Source organism: Nomascus leucogenys, chromosome 4 (genome assembly GCF_006542625.1).
Source record: "Nomascus leucogenys isolate Asia chromosome 4, Asia_NLE_v1, whole genome shotgun sequence".
Taxonomy (NCBI): Eukaryota; Metazoa; Chordata; class Mammalia; order Primates; family Hylobatidae; genus Nomascus; species Nomascus leucogenys.
The window spans coordinates 80,912,050-80,931,591 of record NC_044384.1 but is presented as its reverse complement, the minus strand read 5'-3'; the positions used below and the strand labels follow the sequence as shown (position 1 = coordinate 80,931,591).

The following is a 19,542-nucleotide window of genomic DNA, read 5'->3' as shown; positions in this document are numbered from 1 at the left end:
TACACCCCCATCTCTACAAAAAATACAAAAATTAGCCAGGCATGGTGGCACACACCTCCAGTCTAGTCCTGGTTACTTGAAAGGTTGAGCGGGGAGGATCCCTTGAGCCCAGGAGGTCAAGGCTGCATTGAGCCATGATTGCACCACTGTACTCAGAGTCAGGCCATCTAAAAAATAAATAAGCAAACATAATAACCGAAACCTGGAAACAGCCCAGGTGTCCACCAGTAGGAGTATAGATAGATTAGATAGGGGTAGAGTCATACAATGGAGTACAACTCCACAATCAACACGTTATTAATGTGTGCACTGACATGGCTGCACCTCAAAAACATCAAGCCGGTTGGGCGAGGTGGCTCGCATGTGCAATTCCAGCTACTCAGGAGGCTGAGGCGGGAGGATTACTTGAAGCCCGGAGTTCAAGACCAGCCTGTGCAATATAGTGAGACCCCATCTCAAAACAAAATTACGCTGAGTAAAAGCAGACACACACAAAAGAGCACAAACTGTATGATTCCATCCATATGAAATTCCAGATAAAAATAATCTAGGGTAGACAAAACCAGAGATAAAGTTGTCTAGAGCTGGGAGGTGTGACGGGGCAGTGGGATGGAGCAGGAGGGAACGTTCTGGGGTGATGGCAATTTCTACCTTTTTTTTTTTTTTTTGGAGACGGAGTCTCGCTCTGTTGCCCAGGCTGGAGTGCAGTGGCGCGATCTCGGCAAGCTCCGCCTCCCAGGTTCACGCCATTCTCCTGCCTCAGCCTCCCGAGTAGCTGGGACTACAGGTGCCCGCCACCACGCTCGGCTAATTTTTTGTATTTTTAGTAGAGACAGGTTTTCACCGTGTTAGCCAGGATAGTCTCGATCTCCTGACCTCATGATCCACACACCTCAGCCTCCCAAAGTGCTGGGAATTACAGGCATGAGCCACCGCGCCCGACCCAATTTCTCCATTTCAATAAGAGTCTGGTGTAAGCCTTTGTCAAAACTCAGCAAACATACACTTAAGATTTTTGTGAATTTCATTGTATGTAAATTTTACAGCAAAAGAATAAACTTTAAATATTGAATTCTAGTTAATAACATACATTGTGAAGCTTTTAGCAAGAGTGCTCTGATGTCTGTCATTTGCTTTGAAATGTACCAAAAAGGAGATGAATTAATGGGTGGAGAGAGGGATGGAAAGATAAACTGATAGGTGAAGAGCCCGGCAGAGTAAAAAATTAAGGGTAGGCTGATGCAGTGGCTCATGCTTGTAATCCCAGCACTTTGAGAGGCAGAGATAGGCAGAATGGTTGAGCCCAGGAGTTCGAGACCAGCCTGGGCAACATGGTAAAACCCTGGGTGTGGTGGTGCATGCCTGTAGTCCCAGCTATTTGGGTGGCTGAGATGGGAGGATCGCTTGAGCCCAGGAGGTTGAGGCTACAATGAGCTGTGATCACCAGCCTGGGCAACACAGTGAGACCCTGTCTCAAAAAAAAAAAAAAAAGTTAAAGGTAGAATCTAGGTGGAGGCTATACCAGTGCTCACTGTAATACTCTTTCAACTTCAGCTGTATGTTCGAATTTTTTTATAGTAAAGTGTTTTTTTTTTTTTTTTTTTTGAGACGGAGTCTTGCTCTGTCGCCCAGGCTGGAGTGCAGTGGCGCAATCTCGGCTCACTGCAAGCTCTGCCTCCCGGGTTCAAGCCATTTTCCTGCCTCAGCCTCCCAAGTAGCTGGGACTACAGGCGCCCACCACCACGCCCGGCTAATTTTTTGTATTTTTAGTAGAGACAGGGTTTCACTGTGTTAGCCAGGATGGTCTCGATCTCCTGACCTCGTGATCCGCCTGCCTCGGCCTCCCAAAGTGCTGGGATTACAGGCGTGAGCCACCGCGCCCGGCTAGTAAAATGTTAAAAAAAGCTTTAATAACATTGAATGTATTTGTTTTTAGAGTTTTAATTTTGGCAAGAGACGCTATTGATGAGATTTTTTCATTTACAGTTGTCATATAGTTTCCTTTTAAAAGTAATTCATTTAAATAAAAAAGGGGCTCTATTTAAGAACAGAGGCTAAATATCAGAATAAATGGTCACAGATCCCGTAGTGCTCATGAAGGTAATGAGTGAACAGGCTAAGTCTGGGAGGATGAGTAGGGTGTTGGGAACAACACAATCTCTAGGGCAACCTGGGTTTAAATTTCAGCCCTGCTGCCTCCTAGTGGTGTGACCTTGGACAAGCCTCATGTAGGAAATGGGATGATACAATCTCCGAAGGGAGGTTTCTGAGTATGAATGAGAGAACCCAGGGAGAGTGTAGTTTGGAGGCCTCAGTAAGCGGCACCTCCCTCGCACTGAGGGGAGAAAGGCAGAGGACATTCCCATCTGGGAAAACAGTTTGAAGAATACAACTGGAGCAGTGAGTATATGTGTGTGCACTGGGGCTAGGCAGTGGGAGAGAGTCAAAGGAGTCCCACCAGATTGAATGGGGGGTAAGGAAGCAGAGAGAGCCAGTACTGAGCACCCACACAGTCACTTAGGATGGCCAACTATTTCTGCTTCTCCAGCACATCGTCCTCATGAGAAATGTAATGCCCACCCTCGGTGGGGGTGGATGGATCTTGGAGCCCCAGGCTCCAGGAATATGTGATGCAGCTTCTATTTCCTGGAGCACGCCTGGGTTTGGGAATTTGCTTCTTTTAACATCCCAGGTCTTCCAGAGGCCTGGGCAGAGAACCAAGAACTCTCCACTTTGCACAACAAGAGAGACAGATCTAATTCATTAAAACTCTTCTCCCCAGCCACAGGGCATCCAGCCACCTGGAAAGCTGGGACTAATCCTTCAGGCACACTGAAATTGGGAAGGGAAAAAAATCTCTCATCACAGCGGGAGGCCCAAGGGGCCTCTGATTCTTGCACCCGTACAGCTGTCACTGTTAGAAAGGTTTACTCTGAGTTCCGAAATCAGATGGATCCATCAATTGATTTTTTTTTTACTTTTTTTTTTGAGATGGAGCCTCACTCTGTTGCCTGCCCAGGCTGGAGTGTAGTGGTGCAATCTTGACTCCCTGCAACCTCTGCCTCCCGGGTTCAAGCCATTCTCCTGCCTCAGCCTCCCAAGTAGCTGGGACTACAGGCATACACCACCACGCCCGGCTAACTTTTTGTATTTTTAGTAGAGATGGGGTTTCACCATGTTGGCCAGGCTGGTCTCGAACCCCTGGCCTGAAGCAATCTGCCCGCCTTGGCTTCCCAAAGTGCTGGGATTACAGGCATGAACCATACTCGTTTCTTAAATAATTAGGAGCACCCTCTATATGCCAAGGGTTGTGCTAGGCACCAGGATATAAAGTGAACAAAAAAAAGATCTAGTCCTTGTCTTCATGGGGCTTAAAATTCTGGTGGGAAGATAAGCATCCATGGGAGAACCACCATATGGATTTAAAATGGAGGCTGGGGCCGGGCACAGTGGCTCACGTCCGTAATCCCAGCACTTTGGGAGGCTGAAGCGGGGGGATCACGAGGTCAGGAGATAGAGATTATCCTGGCTAACACGGTGCAACCCCATCTCTACTAAAAATACAAAAAATTAGCCAGGCGTGGTGGCAGGCGACTGTAGTCCCAGCTACTTGGGAGGCTGAGGCAGGAGAATGGCATGAACCTGGGAGGCGGAGTTTGCAGTGAGCAGAGATTGTGCCACTGCACCCCAGCCTGGGCAACAGAGCAAGACTCCATCTCGAAAAAAAAAAAAATGGAGGCCGGGTGTGGTGGCTCACATCTGTAATCCCAGCACTTTGGGAGGCCGAGGCAGGTGGATCGCCTGAGCTCAGGAGTGTGAGACCACCCTAGGCAACATGGTGAAACCCTGTCTCTACTAAAATACAAAAAATTAGCTGGGCGTGGTGGTGGGCACCTGTAGTCCTAGCTACTTGGGAGGCTGAGGCACGAGAATCGCTTGAGCATGGGAGGCGGAGGTTGCAGTGAGCCGAGATTGCACCACTCCACTCCAGCCTGGGTGACAGAGCCAGACTCCATCTCAAAAAAATAAAATAAAATAAAATAAAATAAATAAATAAATAAAATGGAGAAGTTAAGCCGGGTGCGGTAGCCCAGGCCTATAAGCCTAGCATTTTGGGAGGCCAGGGTAGGAGGATCAGTTGAGCCCAGGAGTTCAAGACCAGCCTGGGCAGCATAGTGAGACCTCTATCTCCACAAATAAAAAAACAAATAAATTAGCCTACTTGGGAGGCTGAGGTGGGAGGATCCCTTGAGTCTGGGAAGTCAAGGTTGCAGTGGGCCACTGTAGGTCGTGTTAAGAATTTTCATTTTCTTAAGAGCAATGAGCAGCCATAGAAGGGTTTTAAGGAAGTGGAAGACATGTTCAGACCAGCGTATTGAAATACAAGTGACTCTTGAACAGTAAGTTTGGACTGCTTGCGTCCACTTATATACCAATTTTCCTTTTCTTTCGTTTTTTTTTTAGAGACAGGGTCTCATTCTATTGCACAGGCTGGCGTGCAGTGGTGTGATTATTGCTCACTGCAGGCTCAACCCATGGGGCTCAAGCAATTCGCTCACCTCAGCTTCCCAAGTAGCTGGGACCACAGGTGCGTGCCACCACGCCTAGCTCTTTTTTTTTTGAGATGGAGTCTCATTCTGTCGCCCAGGCTGGAATGCAGTGGCGCGATCTTGGCTCACTGCAAGCTCCGCCTCCCAGGTTCATGCCATTCTCCTGCCTCAGCCTCCTGAGTAGCTGGGACTACAGGCGCCCGCCACCACGCCCAGCTAATTTTTTGTATTTTTTTTTTTTAGTAAAGATAGGGTTTCACCGTGTTAGCCAGGATGGTCTTGATCTCCTGACCTCGTGATCTGCCCACCTTGGCCTCCCAAAGTGCTGGGATTACAGGCATGAGCCACCGCGCCTGGCCTTTTTTTTTTTTTTTTTTCTTTTTTTTTTAGACAGAGTCTGATCTATTTATTGCCCAGGCTGGAGTGCAATGGCGCGATCTTGGCTCACTGCAACCTCTGGCTCCTGAGTTCAAGCAATTCTCATGCCTCAGCCTCCCGAGTAGCTAAGATTACAAGTGCATGCCACCATGCCTGGCTAATTTTTTGTATTTTTAGTAGAAACAGGGTTTCACCATGTTAGCCAGGATGGTCTCAAACTCTGACCTCAGGTGATCCGCCCACCTCAGCCTCCCAAAGTGCTGGGATTACAGCTGTGAGCCACCGCACCCGGCCATGGCTAGCTAATTTTTTAAAAAATATTTTTTTGTAGAGACAGGGTCTCTCCATGTTGTCCAAGCTGATCTTGAACTCCTGGACTCAAGCAATCCTCTCACCTCAGCCTCCCAAAGTGCTCGGACTACAGGTGTGAGCCACTGCCTCTGGCTCTATATACAGATTTTCTTTCACCTCTGTCAGCCCTGAACTTCCATCTCGGCCTCCCAAAGTGCTGGGATTACAGAGGTGAACTACTGTGGCTGGCTTATACACAGATTTCCTTCCACCTCTGTCACCCCTGAGACAATAAAACCAACCCATCCACTTCCTCCACCTCCTCAGCCCATTCAATGTGAAGACAACAAAGATGAAGACTTTTATGATGATCCACTTCCACTTAATGAATAGTAAATGTATTTTTTCTTCTTTATGATGTTTTTAAGAGACAGAGTCTGACTCTGTTGCCCAAGCTGGAGTGCACTGGTGTGATCACAGCTTACTGTAGCCTCAACCTCCTGCCCCACATCCCCAGTAGCTGGGACTACAAGGTGTGCCTCCACACTTGGCTAATTTTTAACATTTTTTTTTTGTAGAGCTGGGGTCTCATGTTGTCCAGACTGGTCTCCAACTCCTGCCTTAGGCTCCCAAAGCTAATTACAGGTGTGAGGTGCTGTGCCTGGCCTGATTTTCTTAATATTATTTCTTTTCTCTAGCTAACTCTAAGAATACAGTACATAATACATATAACACAAAATACATGTTAATCGACTATGTTCTCAGTAAGGCTTCTGGTCAACAGTAGGCTATTGGTAAAGTTTCTTTTTTTTTTTTTTTTTTTTTTTTTGAGACAGAGTCTTGCTCTGTTGCCCAGGCTGGAGTGCAGTGGCGCAATCTTGGCTCACTGCAAGCTCCGCCTCCCGGGTTCACGCCATTCTCCTGCCTCAGCCTCCCGAGTAGCTGGGACTACAGGCGCCCGCCAACACACCCGGCTAATTTTTTGTATTTTTAGTAGAGACGGGGTTTCACTGTGTTAGCCAGGATGGTCTCGATCTCCTGACCTCGTGATCCACCCGCCTCGGCCTCCCAAAGTGCTGGGATTACAGGCTTGAGCCACCGCGCCCGGCCGGCTATTGGTAAAGTTTCTGTAGAATAAAAAGGTATATGCAGATTTTCGACTATGCAGGGGTTGGCGCCCCAACTCCTGTGTTGTTCAAGGGTTAACTTGCACACTCATTTGGGAGCTGCAGGCAAAGAACAGATTCGAGGGAATGCCAGATGATGAAGGCAGATCAGATGGCCGTACCCACTGTCCATCAGAGAGATGAGTAGCTTTGACTACAGTGATGGTGCTAGAGATGGGAAGAGGTGATGGATTTAAGAACTATTTTGGAGCTAAGTCAACAGGCCTTGGGTGATGGCCATGGAGGGAGAAGGTGCAGCTTAGGACAATTCCCAGCTTGAGCAACTGGATGATTGGTGATGTCATTCACTGAGGCTCTCAAGACGAGGGAGTTTTTGGTGAGTTGAACAGGGAGGGAGGGTGGCCTGGCTGAGTTTGAAGGGTTTTTCAGCCTCCTTCAAAGGAGGAGTCAAGTTGGCAGTTAGATATGCAAGCTGGAGCTTAGAGGAAGATGTGAGAACTGTCCACATACAGGTGGTGATGGGTACCCTGGTATGGGTGAGATCACTAGAGAGAGTATCCAGAGGAGAGAGGAGGCTCCTAGGAGAGCACTGTGAAGAACTACAAATAGAATGACTGGGAAGAGGACGGTGTGCCTCACAGAGGCAGAAGCATGGCTGGAGAGGCAGAAGGAAACAATCATGACAATCAAGGGAAGTGGAGGTGTCCATAATCAGTCAGAGGCAAAGATAAAACTTCAATAAAGCCTGTTGGATTAGCAACATGGAAGTCACAGGTGACTTTAGTGAGAGATGCTTTCATAGCATAACGAGGTGGAAACATGGATAGATTAATATAAAGAATGAGCGAGATTTTGGCTGGGCGCGGTGGCTCACGCTTGTAATCCCAGCACTTTGGGAGGCCGAGGCGGGCGGATCACGAGGTCAGGAGATTGAGACCACGGTGAAACCCCGTCTCTACTGAAAATACAAAAAATTAGCCGGGCGTGGTGGTGGGCGCCTGTAGTCCCAGCTACTTGGAGAGGCTAAGGCAGGAGAATGGCGTGAACCCAGGAGGCGGAGCTTGCAGTGAGCCGAGATCGCGCCACTGCACTCCAGCCTGGGTGACAGAGCGAGACTCCGTCTCAAAAAGAAAAAAAAAAAAGAATGAGTGAGATTTTAAGAAAGTAGAGACAAGTATAGTCAACCCCTTGAAGAAGCTGGATTACGAAGGGGAGGAAAGGAAAAGAAGAGTCAGCCGAGCACAGTGGCTCACGCCTGTAATCCCAGCACTTTGGAAGGCCAAGGCAGGCGGATCACTTGAGGTCAGGAGTTTGAGACCAGCCTGGCCAACATGGTGAAACCCCCTCTCTACTAAAAATACAAAAATTAGCTAGGCGTGGTGGCACATGCCTGTAGTCCCAGCTACTCAGGAGGCTGGGGCAGGAAAATCACCTGAACCCGGGAGGCGGAGGTTGCAGTGAGCCAAGATTGCACCACTGCACTCCAATCTGGGCGACACAGTGAGACGTGAGACTCTCTCAAAAAAGACAAGACAAGACAAGACAAGACAAGAGAAAAGAAAAGAAAAGGAAGAGAAAGAGAAAGAAAAAAAGAAAGAAAGAAAGAAAGAGAAAGAAAGAAAGAAAGAAAGAAAGAAAGAAAGAAAGAAAGAAAGAAAGAAAGAGAAAGAAAGAGGAGAGTCAACTGGATTTGAAAAAGAAGCCAGGGCTTGGGAGTAGGATTGAGCCGAGTGGGACAGATGAGCATACAGGAGGCAGGCTGCTACTGACAGTGCAGAGCAAGGTAAGGGCAGAAGCCAAAGTTCCTGTGTCACAGAAGAATGGATGAGCAGATGTGGGAAGGCAAGGGAGCTCCTCTCTGAGGGCTTCAAAGTCCTCTGATGGAAGTCAGTAAGGTCATCTGAGAATGGAGAGAAGGAAAAGTCACAGGTTTGAGGAATGGGTGGGAGGTCTGACCCAGTCATTGTGGAACATGAAAGAGCAGATTGGCCAAAGACATACAGCATGTGCAAAGGTCCTGCAGCAGGAGGAATTCTGGAAAGGGTGAGGTTGAAAGACTGACATCTTAGAGGCTGGAGCACAGAAACTGAGGGCCTGGCCAAGATGAGTTCTGATATACTGAGATGTGCCAGTGATATCCTATGAGCCTGCTACACTAAGAGGTGCTAGTCAGGATCGAATAGACAATGATGAGGAAATGAATAAAGCATGAAATCCCCCTTGACTTAACACAGTAAAGGCTTCTCATTCACAAGCAGTTTGCAAGAGTTTAGGTGGCCCTCCTCCTTCGTGTGCCACATTGTCTGGACATGTGGTCTCCGGGATGTTTGCAGCAGGCTAGCAGCAGGCTAACAGCGGGCTGCAACCACTCAAGATGTTTCCAAGGGCCAGGCCTGGAAGTGGCTTTCATTGCTTTCACTCACACTCTATCGGCCAGACTGAATCGCATAGCACCAGCCTTGTTATTAGGGCGGCTCCTTCTTTTTTTTTTTGAAACGGAGTCTCGCTCTGTTGCCCAGGCTGGAGTGCAGTGGCACGATCTCAGCTCACTGCAACCTCTGCCTCCCGGGTTCAAGCCATTCTCCTGCCTCAGCCTCCCGAGTAGCTGGGATTACAGGCGTCCACCACCACACCTGGCTAATTTTTTACATTTTTGGTAGAGACGGGGTTTCACCATGTTGGCCAGGCTGGTCTAGAACTCCTGACCTCAAGTGATCTGTCTGCCTCGGCCTCCTAAAGTGCTGGGATTACAGATATTAGCCACTGCACCTGGCCCGGAGAGTCTGCTTCTAATTTCCCACATGCTCAGGGAATTTCCTGGATGCTATAGGAAATGGTCTTTCTATATGCTTAGGGAGAACAAATGGTGTGCCGGGTGGATACCATCATCTCCGCCACAATCCACTGTTCTGTTTGCCAAACCAAGTTTTTATTTTCACTCAGGGAACACACCCCCTTCCCAAGGGACCCAAAGTCCTATCTAGTCCCGATATCTGGCTCAAAGCCCAGGGTCTCTGGTGATGTGCAGTAGTCGCTTCTCATCCATTGTGGCTCTTCTCAGTCCAGTGAGCCATGACCAAAAAGACAAGCAAGTTGCTCCCCTAACCCCGTGCCACACAGTGGTGGAGCAGGGACAGGACTCAGGGGAGACCCGTTCATTACACCCCGGTGCTGCTCGCCGGGAGACACTCTCCTTAACCACTCTCCACATTGGCCCTGGCTCTTCTCTCTGGGAGATTCCTCCTTTTCCATCATCCTTTCTGACTACAGCTGAAATGGGAGTGGCAGAGCCTGCCCTCCCTGGGGGCTGAGCACCATCCCTCCTGCTCATGGATGATCGGGGGCCCAAAGGTTGTTTATAGCTGGAACTGTCCAAAGGGTTGGCTCCTGGTTCCTTGGCAACACAATTCTTTACATAGTTAGTGTCTAACCTACTTGCCCTGGTCAGTTTTGTGGGCCAGTGGCCACGCTCACACATGCGCCAAGTCTTTTCCTAGATCCAGTTCTTAGGTCTAATATGTTTTGCCTGTTCATCCTCCATGTCTCTTCCTTTCTACTCAATGGCCAGTTTGAGGCTATTTGGAACAATAAATAGGAGGCCCACCTTTAACCTGACTCTTGTCGTGAGTAACTGCATCCAAGAGAAAAGTTTTACCAGGCTTTTCTTGCCCAGATGAGTCTTATATCTCATCTCTTCCTATTTGGGGTGTAACAGATTTTCCAACCCTAAAAGACCGTGGGTTTCTGGACTTTATTTCATTACTGCTCAAACACCAGGTAATCCTCGCCTGAGCTCATCCCTTCCTTATAAATCCTCAACAAATATAGCCTATGGTAGCCAAGAGAGATGACAAGTTTTCTGCTTTCCAACCGCGTTGCCTTTGGCTGTCAGCCTGGAAAGCACATGGGATACCCTCCCAAGTTACAGTAGGCAGTAGTTTTATCAAACATTTTGCTAATGCATAACACAGACCTCCAACTTTCCAAGGGTCCTATATCAGTTTGTTTGCTTCTGCCCAAGTGCTAAGCCACTGTCACCACAGGTGAGTAACTCAGTCTCTCTGGGCCTGTTTCCTCTTTGGCAAAATGGTGTGGTGACATGCACCTGTAGTCCCAGCTTTTCAGGAGGCTGAGACAGGAGAATCCCTTGAGCCCAAGAGTCGATCACACCACTGCACCCCAGCCTGGGTGGCAGAGTGAGACCCTGTCTCTATAAAAAAGAAATCTACCAGACAATCGTAATGGATTGCCGAGGGTGAATTCAGAACAAAAGAAGTTATTTCTATATTAAAAGTAAGTGTCTCAGAGCTCAGTGGCCTGGTGTCCTCATCCCTGCTGTGAGGATAGACCTGGCATACAATGCTAGATGTCCTGCTGCCTGCTCTCACAGGGTCAGTGCCTGAGGCCCATAGACAAATCCTTTCGTGCCTTCCATTCACTTATCCCTTCTTCAGAGGACCTCTGCAGCACGAGCTCTATCTCATTGATCTCCGCGTCTTCTGTGTCTGGCATTGGGTGTAGCACATTGTGCTAGTGCAGACAACTTCTGCTTGGCAATCAACGAAATAAAGCACCAAGAACGTGAGCTCCCCAAGGACAGACAAGATGCGTTCTTCTCTATCCCCAGCATTTAGTGAAGACCATGACAGTATCTTTCCAATTAGCTTTCTTTTTTTTTTTTTTTTGAGACGCAGTTTCACTCGTTGCCCAGGCTGGAGTGCAATGGCGGGATCTCGGCTCACTGCAACCTCCACCTCCCGGGTTCTAGTGAGTCTCCTGCCTCAGCCTCCTGAGTACTGGGATTACAGGCACGTGCCACCATACCCAGCTAAATTTTTTTGTATTTTTAGTAGACACGGGGTTTCACCACGTTGGCCAGGCTGGTCTTGAACGCCTGACCTCAGATGATCCACCCACCTTGGCCTCCCAAAGTGCTGGGATTACAGGCATGAGCCACTGCACCCAGTCTCCAGTTAGATTTCTAAGCATCACTTTTCCTATTTGGACCAAGACAACTACCTGTTTCTGCTTCTGCTGGAAACACAGTATCTAATACACCATCTACGAAAATCTTTTCACTTCTGCACGACTCTGCTGAGAGATGGGAGCCCAGAGAAACAGGTGAGGGTTCTGCTCACAGAGGGCCTGGCCTCAGAGCCTGGGGCCTTAGGAGGAACCAGCACTAGTTTGTCAGCAAAGGCACTGGAGCCAGTGGGTGCGATAGAGGTTGTGCAACTCATCTTGGGACCCTGGAATGAGTTCTATGTGGGCTTCCTAACAGGCACATCCAACTCTCAGAGGCAGCCTCCCACTTGGATAGAAAGCACAGCCAGTGATGGCAAGGCCCGGAAAGCATGAGAGCTCATCTCTACTGCTCAGGGTAAGGAGAAAACACTTGAAGCTGGGCAGAACTTGAGCCCTTCCCTCTGGCTCCCCTCCAAATCCACAGAAGTCTCTGAACTCCAAACTCTCACCTGGAGAGCTAGGCTGCACGTGTCCTCCTTGGAAGGCTCAGGTGGTTAAGTCTGGAGCTGCTGAGGCTGTGACATATGAGTCATGGTCCCCAGGTCCTATAGGGAACCAAGAGAGGGTGGCCCAATCTGTGCAAAGTTGTCCACACCAGCAGTCTTCCATGGACCAAGACAAGATTCAGGATGAGAGGTCGTTAGAAGAGAGATGATGATGCTTTTCATGTTTTGAGGCAGGGTAGCACATGACCTAAGTGCAAGGGCCCTGGGGCCCACTGCCTGGCTTCAAACCCTAGCCCCACTGCTTCCTATCTGTGACTTTGAGCTAGCAACTTCATCTCACCAAGCCTCACTTTCCTCATCTCTAAGAGGGGAATAATCATTGCACCTATCTCATGGTATTGTGGGATGAAATGATGTAAAGCACTCAGCAGCACTGGGTACACAACAAGCCGAACTATTAGCTGTTACTACCAAGTGTTACTGAGGGTACAGGGGCTGTACTAAGCTCTCCAGGGACAGGACTTTATTCAGTCCTTATACCCACACTGTGAGGTCGGGTTCCTTTTCTTTCCTTTCCACAGATGAGAAACAGAAGCTTGGAGAGGTTAAATAATGTGTTTGAGGCCACCCAGCTAATCAATGGGAGCTCCAGGATTCTAGGTTAGGCCTCATTCCTAAACAGCTCCCCTTAACTACTCTGTTCTACTTCCCCTAAACACGTGTTCCAGGGCATCACCAGAGGAGAGTATTTTATTAAATATTAGCGAAATCACCTGAAATCCACTGAGAAACAGAATGTACATCTTAACGTCCTCACTTGCTTAAAGTTCCATGCTGTGATGTGTTGTTACAGAAAATGATATATCCACCCTCCCCCACTTTTTTCCTTTTATACTCTAATCTCATGACAGATTATACAATCCCCTTCTTAAAGAAACATTCTCCTCTTTGAAAGGAATATTTGGCACTTTGGGAGGCTGAGGCAGGCGGATCACATGAGGCCTGTAGTTCGAGACCAGTCTGGCCAACATGGCGAAACTCCGTCTCTACTAAAAACACAAAAATTGGCCAGGCATGGTAGCGTGCACCTGTAATCCCAGCTACTTGGGTGGCTGAGGCATGGAATCGCTTGAACCCAGGAGGCAGAGCTTGCAGTGAGGGGAGATCCTGCCACTGCACTCCAGCCTGGGTGACAGTGAGACCCTGTCTCAAAAAAAAAAAAAAAAAAAAAAAAAGGAATACCTGGGGTCTGAGATCCAGGATCCAACAAAAGGCTTTAACTCTTCTTTTGCAGCTATAGGTGATGATAAATCTACCCATCTCCTTTAAAGACTGATGTTGTCCTGGATAGCTTAAACTTTCTACCACCCCTCTAACAAACTGCTAACAACACTTGTTTCTTAAGTCACAAAAAGTACTGCTGGCCTGAAGCCACCTATCCCACCAATGCCATCTTCCCTGACAGGAAAATCTGAACACCACTCCTCATTCCCAGAGGGTTCACTGGGAAACTGAGGTGTCAGGAGGTAGCTTCACTGGGTACTGATCAGTGTCATCAACATGATAGCTGCGGGATGGTGAGTCCACTGTCCTCAGATACTACAGAACATACTATTAAGTGGGGCTGTCAGCTCAAAAATCTCACAGACCTGCTTGCCATCTAAGGCTGTTTAGCTTATCATTAAACCTTCCTCTTTGTCTAGCCACAAATAGCTGCAGATGGACTGAAGGATAAATGAGAGACTTCAACTATCCCATCGGAATCTTTTCCCGGTGATGTTTAGAAATATGAACTGGGTCTGTGCTGGTGCCACCCTGGTTGGAGCAGAAGACATACTAGATGACCTCCAGATAACACTCAAAGCCAGTAAGAGGTGCTTCTACAATGACCCCCAAAAGACACACTCTATCTAAGGCACAGAAAGCTCCAGCACAAGGTGTTTGGCTTATGGATTTTTAAGACTTAGGATGATTAAAAGGAAACGATGGGAAGAGAACAGCCTTTCCTGACCCAATTTAAGGTGTCACGTGGGGAGCCTGTGCAGGACTCACAAGACCACTTGAGTCGGTCAGGACAGGGCCAGACGCTCATATGCCCCACACAGGCTCTGAATGAGGTCAGTAAGCAGGGATGTGTCAAAGTAAAAGGAATGAGTCTAGCTTCTGTGCATCAGGGATCCTTCAGGGGCTGCTGGCCCTTGCTATATGTTTAATTTCTAAAAAAATGCACTGTGGCCGGCCTAGTTTTATTTAATGCCTAATAAAGGGGAAAAACTGTTTACATAGCACCCCTGGGCCTGACAACTGAGCAGCTGAACTTAGCAAGAACCTTCACTTTCAAAGATGACACAATCCAGCAGCCTGGGAGGAAAACAACTCCTCTAGAAGCATGCCATTCCCAGGTGAAAGCGGCAGCAATTGAACATTGTGTTAAATAAGACAAAATCAGGCTAAGAAGGGATCAAACCTGAGGGGGAGAAAAGTTCCAACTACATCCTTGGCTACTGGGGTTTGTTGCATAACGTGCAAAGGATAAATGGGTAAGTCACCGCCCGATTCATGTGCACTTCGTGGAGTCCAGATCTATGTCTATATATAAACTCCGGGCCTGCTTAACATTCTCCCCAGGGTACATCAAATGCAGCCCGAGAGAATAGCCAGAGACTTCAGCAAGCTCCCAGGGAGACGTCTCCTCCCTCACCTGCCCTGCTTCTGCGAGTCTCACTTCCATTCCTTGCTTAGGGGAGAGTGCTAGATTTTTCCATCAAAGGTCTTGTCACCAGGGTCTGTTTTCTCTCTAGTCTTCACTGGGAGGTAAGACACTCTGTGGTTCTATTAATAGGCTCAGCTTTCTGACCTGCAGATGAGACACCCTGGATGTAGCTATGATGACCTCACTGATATGCCAGGCGATTTGTGTTAGGGACAGGTTTTAAGTCTCAGACTAAGGCTATGACTAAATGCTGACATTCACATCTACAGAGTACATACTGTGCAAGTTACCATGTTAAGAGCTTTGTGTGTTTCATCTCATCAACTAGCTGAGACAGGAAACATTATCGTCCCCATTTTATAGATGAGACAACTGAGGCTCAGGTCAATTCATGTATCCAGCAGGTAAGCAGCAGAGCCAGGATTTGAATGTGTAACCAGTACACTGCGCTGCTTCCTCACAGAAGCTTCACTGGGTGACCAGGTTCAGATCTACTCACTTGGCGAAGCACCTGGCAGATTCCTACCCACCATGTAACACAGAGGTCATGTCTCAGAACTGTCACGTTTATTTGCCACAGCTTTTCCAAACAGAGACTTTTATTAAATTTCCAGCAGTAAGGCAGTGTGTTCTAGTAGAAAGTTCAAGAGCTTTGGAGGCAGACTGAGTTATACTAAATTCTGCTTTTTCGACTCAACAGCTACCTGACCTTAGACAAATTACTTCCTCTCTCTGAGCCCACTTTCTTATGTATAAAATACGGATAACACCACTAGTCTAGAGTGCTGTGAGGCTTTACTGTGATTATGTAAAGGCTAGATCTCTTCCCTTCCCTCCTGAGCCACCAGGGATACTGAAGGGCAGGCAGGAACCATGAGGTGGCTCTGTAGGAACCCTGGAGCTCAACAATGCTGGAAACATGTACGTGTGTCATCCCTGTGTGCGGCTCCTATAATCACCAACCACCTGCTCATCAAATCTGGCCGACCTTCCTCTGGTCAACAGCTTTAGATGTACCTGGTCCAGTTTGGGTGACTGATTCTACTGCCTAGATTACAGCTCTGAGGGCAAAACCCCTCCAGGGAGGGCACCACTAGCAACACAGAAGTCACACAGCCCTAGAGCTTTTAAAAACACTTCTAACTAATTCATTCTAATATATTATTTCTTATGTATTATTATTTAGTCAACTAATTGTAAAGACTGTAGGAATGCAGGGTAAAGTTTTCTATAGTGCTACATGAAAATAAACCTGTAATTGTGAACTTGTAAAACTCTATAAAGATATGACTATGGGTTATATGAAAATAGACAAAATTAATTGTGAGGGCTGGGAAATTGTAAATTTCCTTTTTTCAGTATGCTTTAATAATTCTCTTTCAACTTCCAAAGTGCACGTTTTAAAGAAAGCCCAATGATGAAGATGTTGACTCTTAAGCAGTATGCCTACACCACTCCTGCCTGTGGCCCTCATTCTGCCTGCTGTGCCTTTGAAGGATTCGGCTCAGGAGGCTGGGATCAGCTACCCTTCACAGAAGGAGCCATACCAGGTTGGAAGTGGGGAGTTCCACCTCAACAAAGCCCTGGGCCACTGAGGGCGGGGAGCTGCAGGGAGGGTGGGAGGCTTTCCATACAGCACGCACAGCTGGCTGCCTCTTTTCTTTGAGTACACTTGGGCTGAGGCAATGAGCAAGCACAACTGCTTCGCCTGCAGTGCCCTCTCGTGGCAGACTTGCCTCTAGAGATAGCAGCTAGGCAAGGCCTGCATGCCAGCGTTGCTGACAAATCACTTTTGAGGCTCAGAGCTGAACAAAAAAGTATGAGAATGAGTCGCATTGTGCATTTACATGTATGTCCTGGGAGAGGGTTACGTCCATCACTTGAGGCAGGACCAGTGGTCTGGGGTGGGGCAGCTGGGCAACTAAGGAGAAGCCGGAAGCAAGGCTAACGTCCATCATAAGTAGTTACCATCCGCAGACTGAACCCCCATGCCAGGCCATGAAGCACAGCTCAACGTGGCTTTTCAAAGAGGTACTCAAGATCTGGGGCACGCAGTCTCTGCTCTTTGTTTTTGTTTTTAGCAAAGTCTCTCAGCAGGGCCATGACTTCATTTTCAAATATTTCTGGGGCTGGTTTAGCTTCTGCAAGAGAAGAGTGGGCAGAAAAAATTATGCCATAGTCAGTCAATGCTCAGGTATGAGAATCTTAAAACTTGAAACATTGGCCAAGAACCACAGATGGATACATAGACTGTCTCCATCCTTCTTCTAAATATACACGATGTTAGCCTATACCAGGGGGTGGCAAACTGTGTGAGCCTACATTTGTAAGTCGTTTTATTGGAACAGCTGCTCCCAATGGTTTACATATTACCCATGCTGCTTTTGTGTTACGACAGCAGAATTGGGTACTTGCAACAGAGACCATGTGACTACAAGTAAAATATTTACTATCTGGTCCTTTATGAACAAGTTTGCTGACCCCTGGCTCGCACAATCTTGGCTGTACTATTTTGCTTTGCATTTGGCAATTCCATTGTTCCCCAGACACTGTGTTTTCCCTTGCAATGTATACATTTCTTGAAACAAAAGCTCTCTCTCCTTTGTCTATCAGTTGGAGGTCCTCAGTTTTAAGAGACAGAAACTAATAACTCTAGTAAACTTAAGCAAAAAGGAATTTATTGGAAGGATATTAGAGGCACACAGAACTGTCATGAGCCTAAAGAACCAGATTTCAGTGAACGGGCAACAAAGACACTGAGTCAGAAGAATGAGAAGGCCAGCCTCAGTCTACGGCAGTGGGTCTGGCAGTGCGCTGCTCCCTCTGACCTTTCTCTACACCCTCGGGACACTTATTTAAGATGCCAATTACAAGCAAACCCTCCCACTGCCAAAGCCGAGGCAATGTGCTCCAGAATTACCCTTCCACCAACACTAGGTACAATGCCAGGAGAGAGAATTCCTCAAAACCAAGTCAGATTCTCCCTTACTCAGCACAGGGCCTGGCATCTAGTGAGGGCTCTGTTTTCATGTGACAATCAACATAAGATCAAAGAGGTTTTGGCTCCCCCCAAGAAAATAGAAAGTTGGAAAGAATATCGCACTCACTGTAACAACACGAAAAAGCCAGATAAATTACAAATATCATGACTTTTCTCAAAGATGTCAGAGAACTGAGGTCACGGGGCAACCCAATAGACGAAACCTAAGTAAAAAGAGGCCCTTCAAAAGAGAAACGAGAGCCGTGCACTTGCTTACCTGTGGCAAGCACAGGAAGAAGAGACACTGGACATCATACAAATGGGTAAAAGGAATTCAGCTAAAAAAAAATTTTTTTTTTTTTTTTTTTTTTTGAGATGAGTCTCACTCTGTCGCCCAGGCTGGAGTGCAGTGGTGTGATCTGGGCTCACTGCAAGCTCCGCCTCCTGGGCTCACGCCATTCTCCTGGCCTCAGCCTCCTGAGTAGCTGGGACCACAGGCACCCGCCACCACGCCCAGCTGATTTTTTGTATTTTTTTTTTTTTTTAGTAGAGACAGGGTTTCACTGTGTTACCCAGGCTGGTCTTGATCTCCTGACCTCGTGATCCACCCACCTCCGCCTCCCAAAGTGCTGGGATCACAGGCGTGAGCCACCACGCCCAGCCAAAAACATTTTTTTTTAAATTAATACAGACAGGGCCAGCCTTATGTTGCCCAGGGTAGACTGCAGTGGCTAGTCAGAGGTGCAATTCCACTACTGATCAGCACAGGAATTTTGACTTGTTCCATTTCTAACGTGGGCTGGTTCACCCCTCCTTAGGGAATCGGGTGGTCCCCTGCTTCTGAGAGGTCAACATATTGATGCCAACCTTACAGCAGACACCTGATTGGTACAGAGCACCGCAGCCCAGACATTCCTGGGCTCCAGCGATCCTGCTGCCTCAGCCTCCAGGGCAGCCAGGACTGCAGGCCTGTGCCACTAAAATTTGCAATGAATTGTTAAAAGCCAAGTGTGGGCTAGCATGAGTGTATAAAACCACAGACACAGGCTGGGCACAGTGGCTCACACCTGTAATCCCAGCACTTTGGGAGGCCGAGGCAGGTGGATCACCTGAGGTCAGGAGTTCCAAACCAGCCTGGCCAACATGGTGAAACCCTGTCTCTACTAAAAATACAAAAAATTAGCCGGGCATGGTGGTGGGCACCTGTAATCCCAGCTACTAGGGAGGCTGAGGCAGGAGAATTGCTTGAACCTGGGAGGCAGATGTTGCGGTAAGCCAAGATTGTGCCACTGCACTCTAGCCTGGGCTACAAGAGTGAAACTCCGTTTCAAAAAAATAAATAAATAAAAATAAAAATAAAACCACAGACACAAATGGAATATGCACCCACTCACGGGTTCTTCTCACAAAGGTGTGCTCCTGACAAAGACTGGGTAGAAAGCAGGCTAGAAAGAACCTTCCTCAGTGATGAAGGCCAGGAGGAGGGAAAGAGCCAATGTGTCCAAAAAATGCATATCCCAGTGCCTTGGGAGCCCAAGGCAGAACTGCTTGAGGCCAGGAGTTTGAGACCAGCTTGAGCAACATAGTGAGACCCCATTTCTACAAAAAAACAAACAAAAATAGCTGGGTGTGGTGGCATGCACCTCTAGTCCTACCTACTTGGGAGGCTGAAGCAGGAGGATTGCTTGAGCCGAGCTCGAAGCTGCAGTGAGCTGAGATTGCACCACTGCACTCCACCTTTGGCAACAGAACAAGACCCTGTCTCAGGAAAAAAATAAAATAAAATTTAAAAAAGCATAAAGTCCAGCCTGGACTCTTTTCCTCTACCCCTATGGGAGAGGCACTACAACTGAGAAATCCCAGCTCCAAGACCCAGGACCACAGGCTAGACCAGGATAACACAGAGTGCCATCCCAACCTCTCCTCCCCTGAACAAACCAAGCACCAAGTGGGAAGCAACAGGAAGGCTGCTGCACTGGGGAAAGGCAAGAACACAGACAGAGATTCCCTCTGAGACATAGAAATACAGGGA

General features: G+C 47.8%; 1 protein-coding gene across 2 annotated transcripts in view; it reads right to left on the bottom strand.

The window, feature by feature from the left end:
- Positions 1-19,542, bottom strand: part of SDHAF2 (succinate dehydrogenase complex assembly factor 2) — a 63,426-nt gene that overhangs the window by 29,572 nt on the left and 14,312 nt on the right. The window contains exon 4 of one of the 2 annotated variants that reach the window (XM_003274043.3): positions 15,844-16,671. The exons of the other annotated variant lie outside the window; for it this stretch is intronic. Within the exon in view, the coding sequence (XP_003274091.1) occupies positions 16,541-16,671 (131 nt within the window). The 3' untranslated portion in view covers positions 15,844-16,540. Of the gene's footprint in view, positions 1-15,843; positions 16,672-19,542 lie in introns of those variants that run through there. 2 annotated transcript variants of the gene reach the window in all.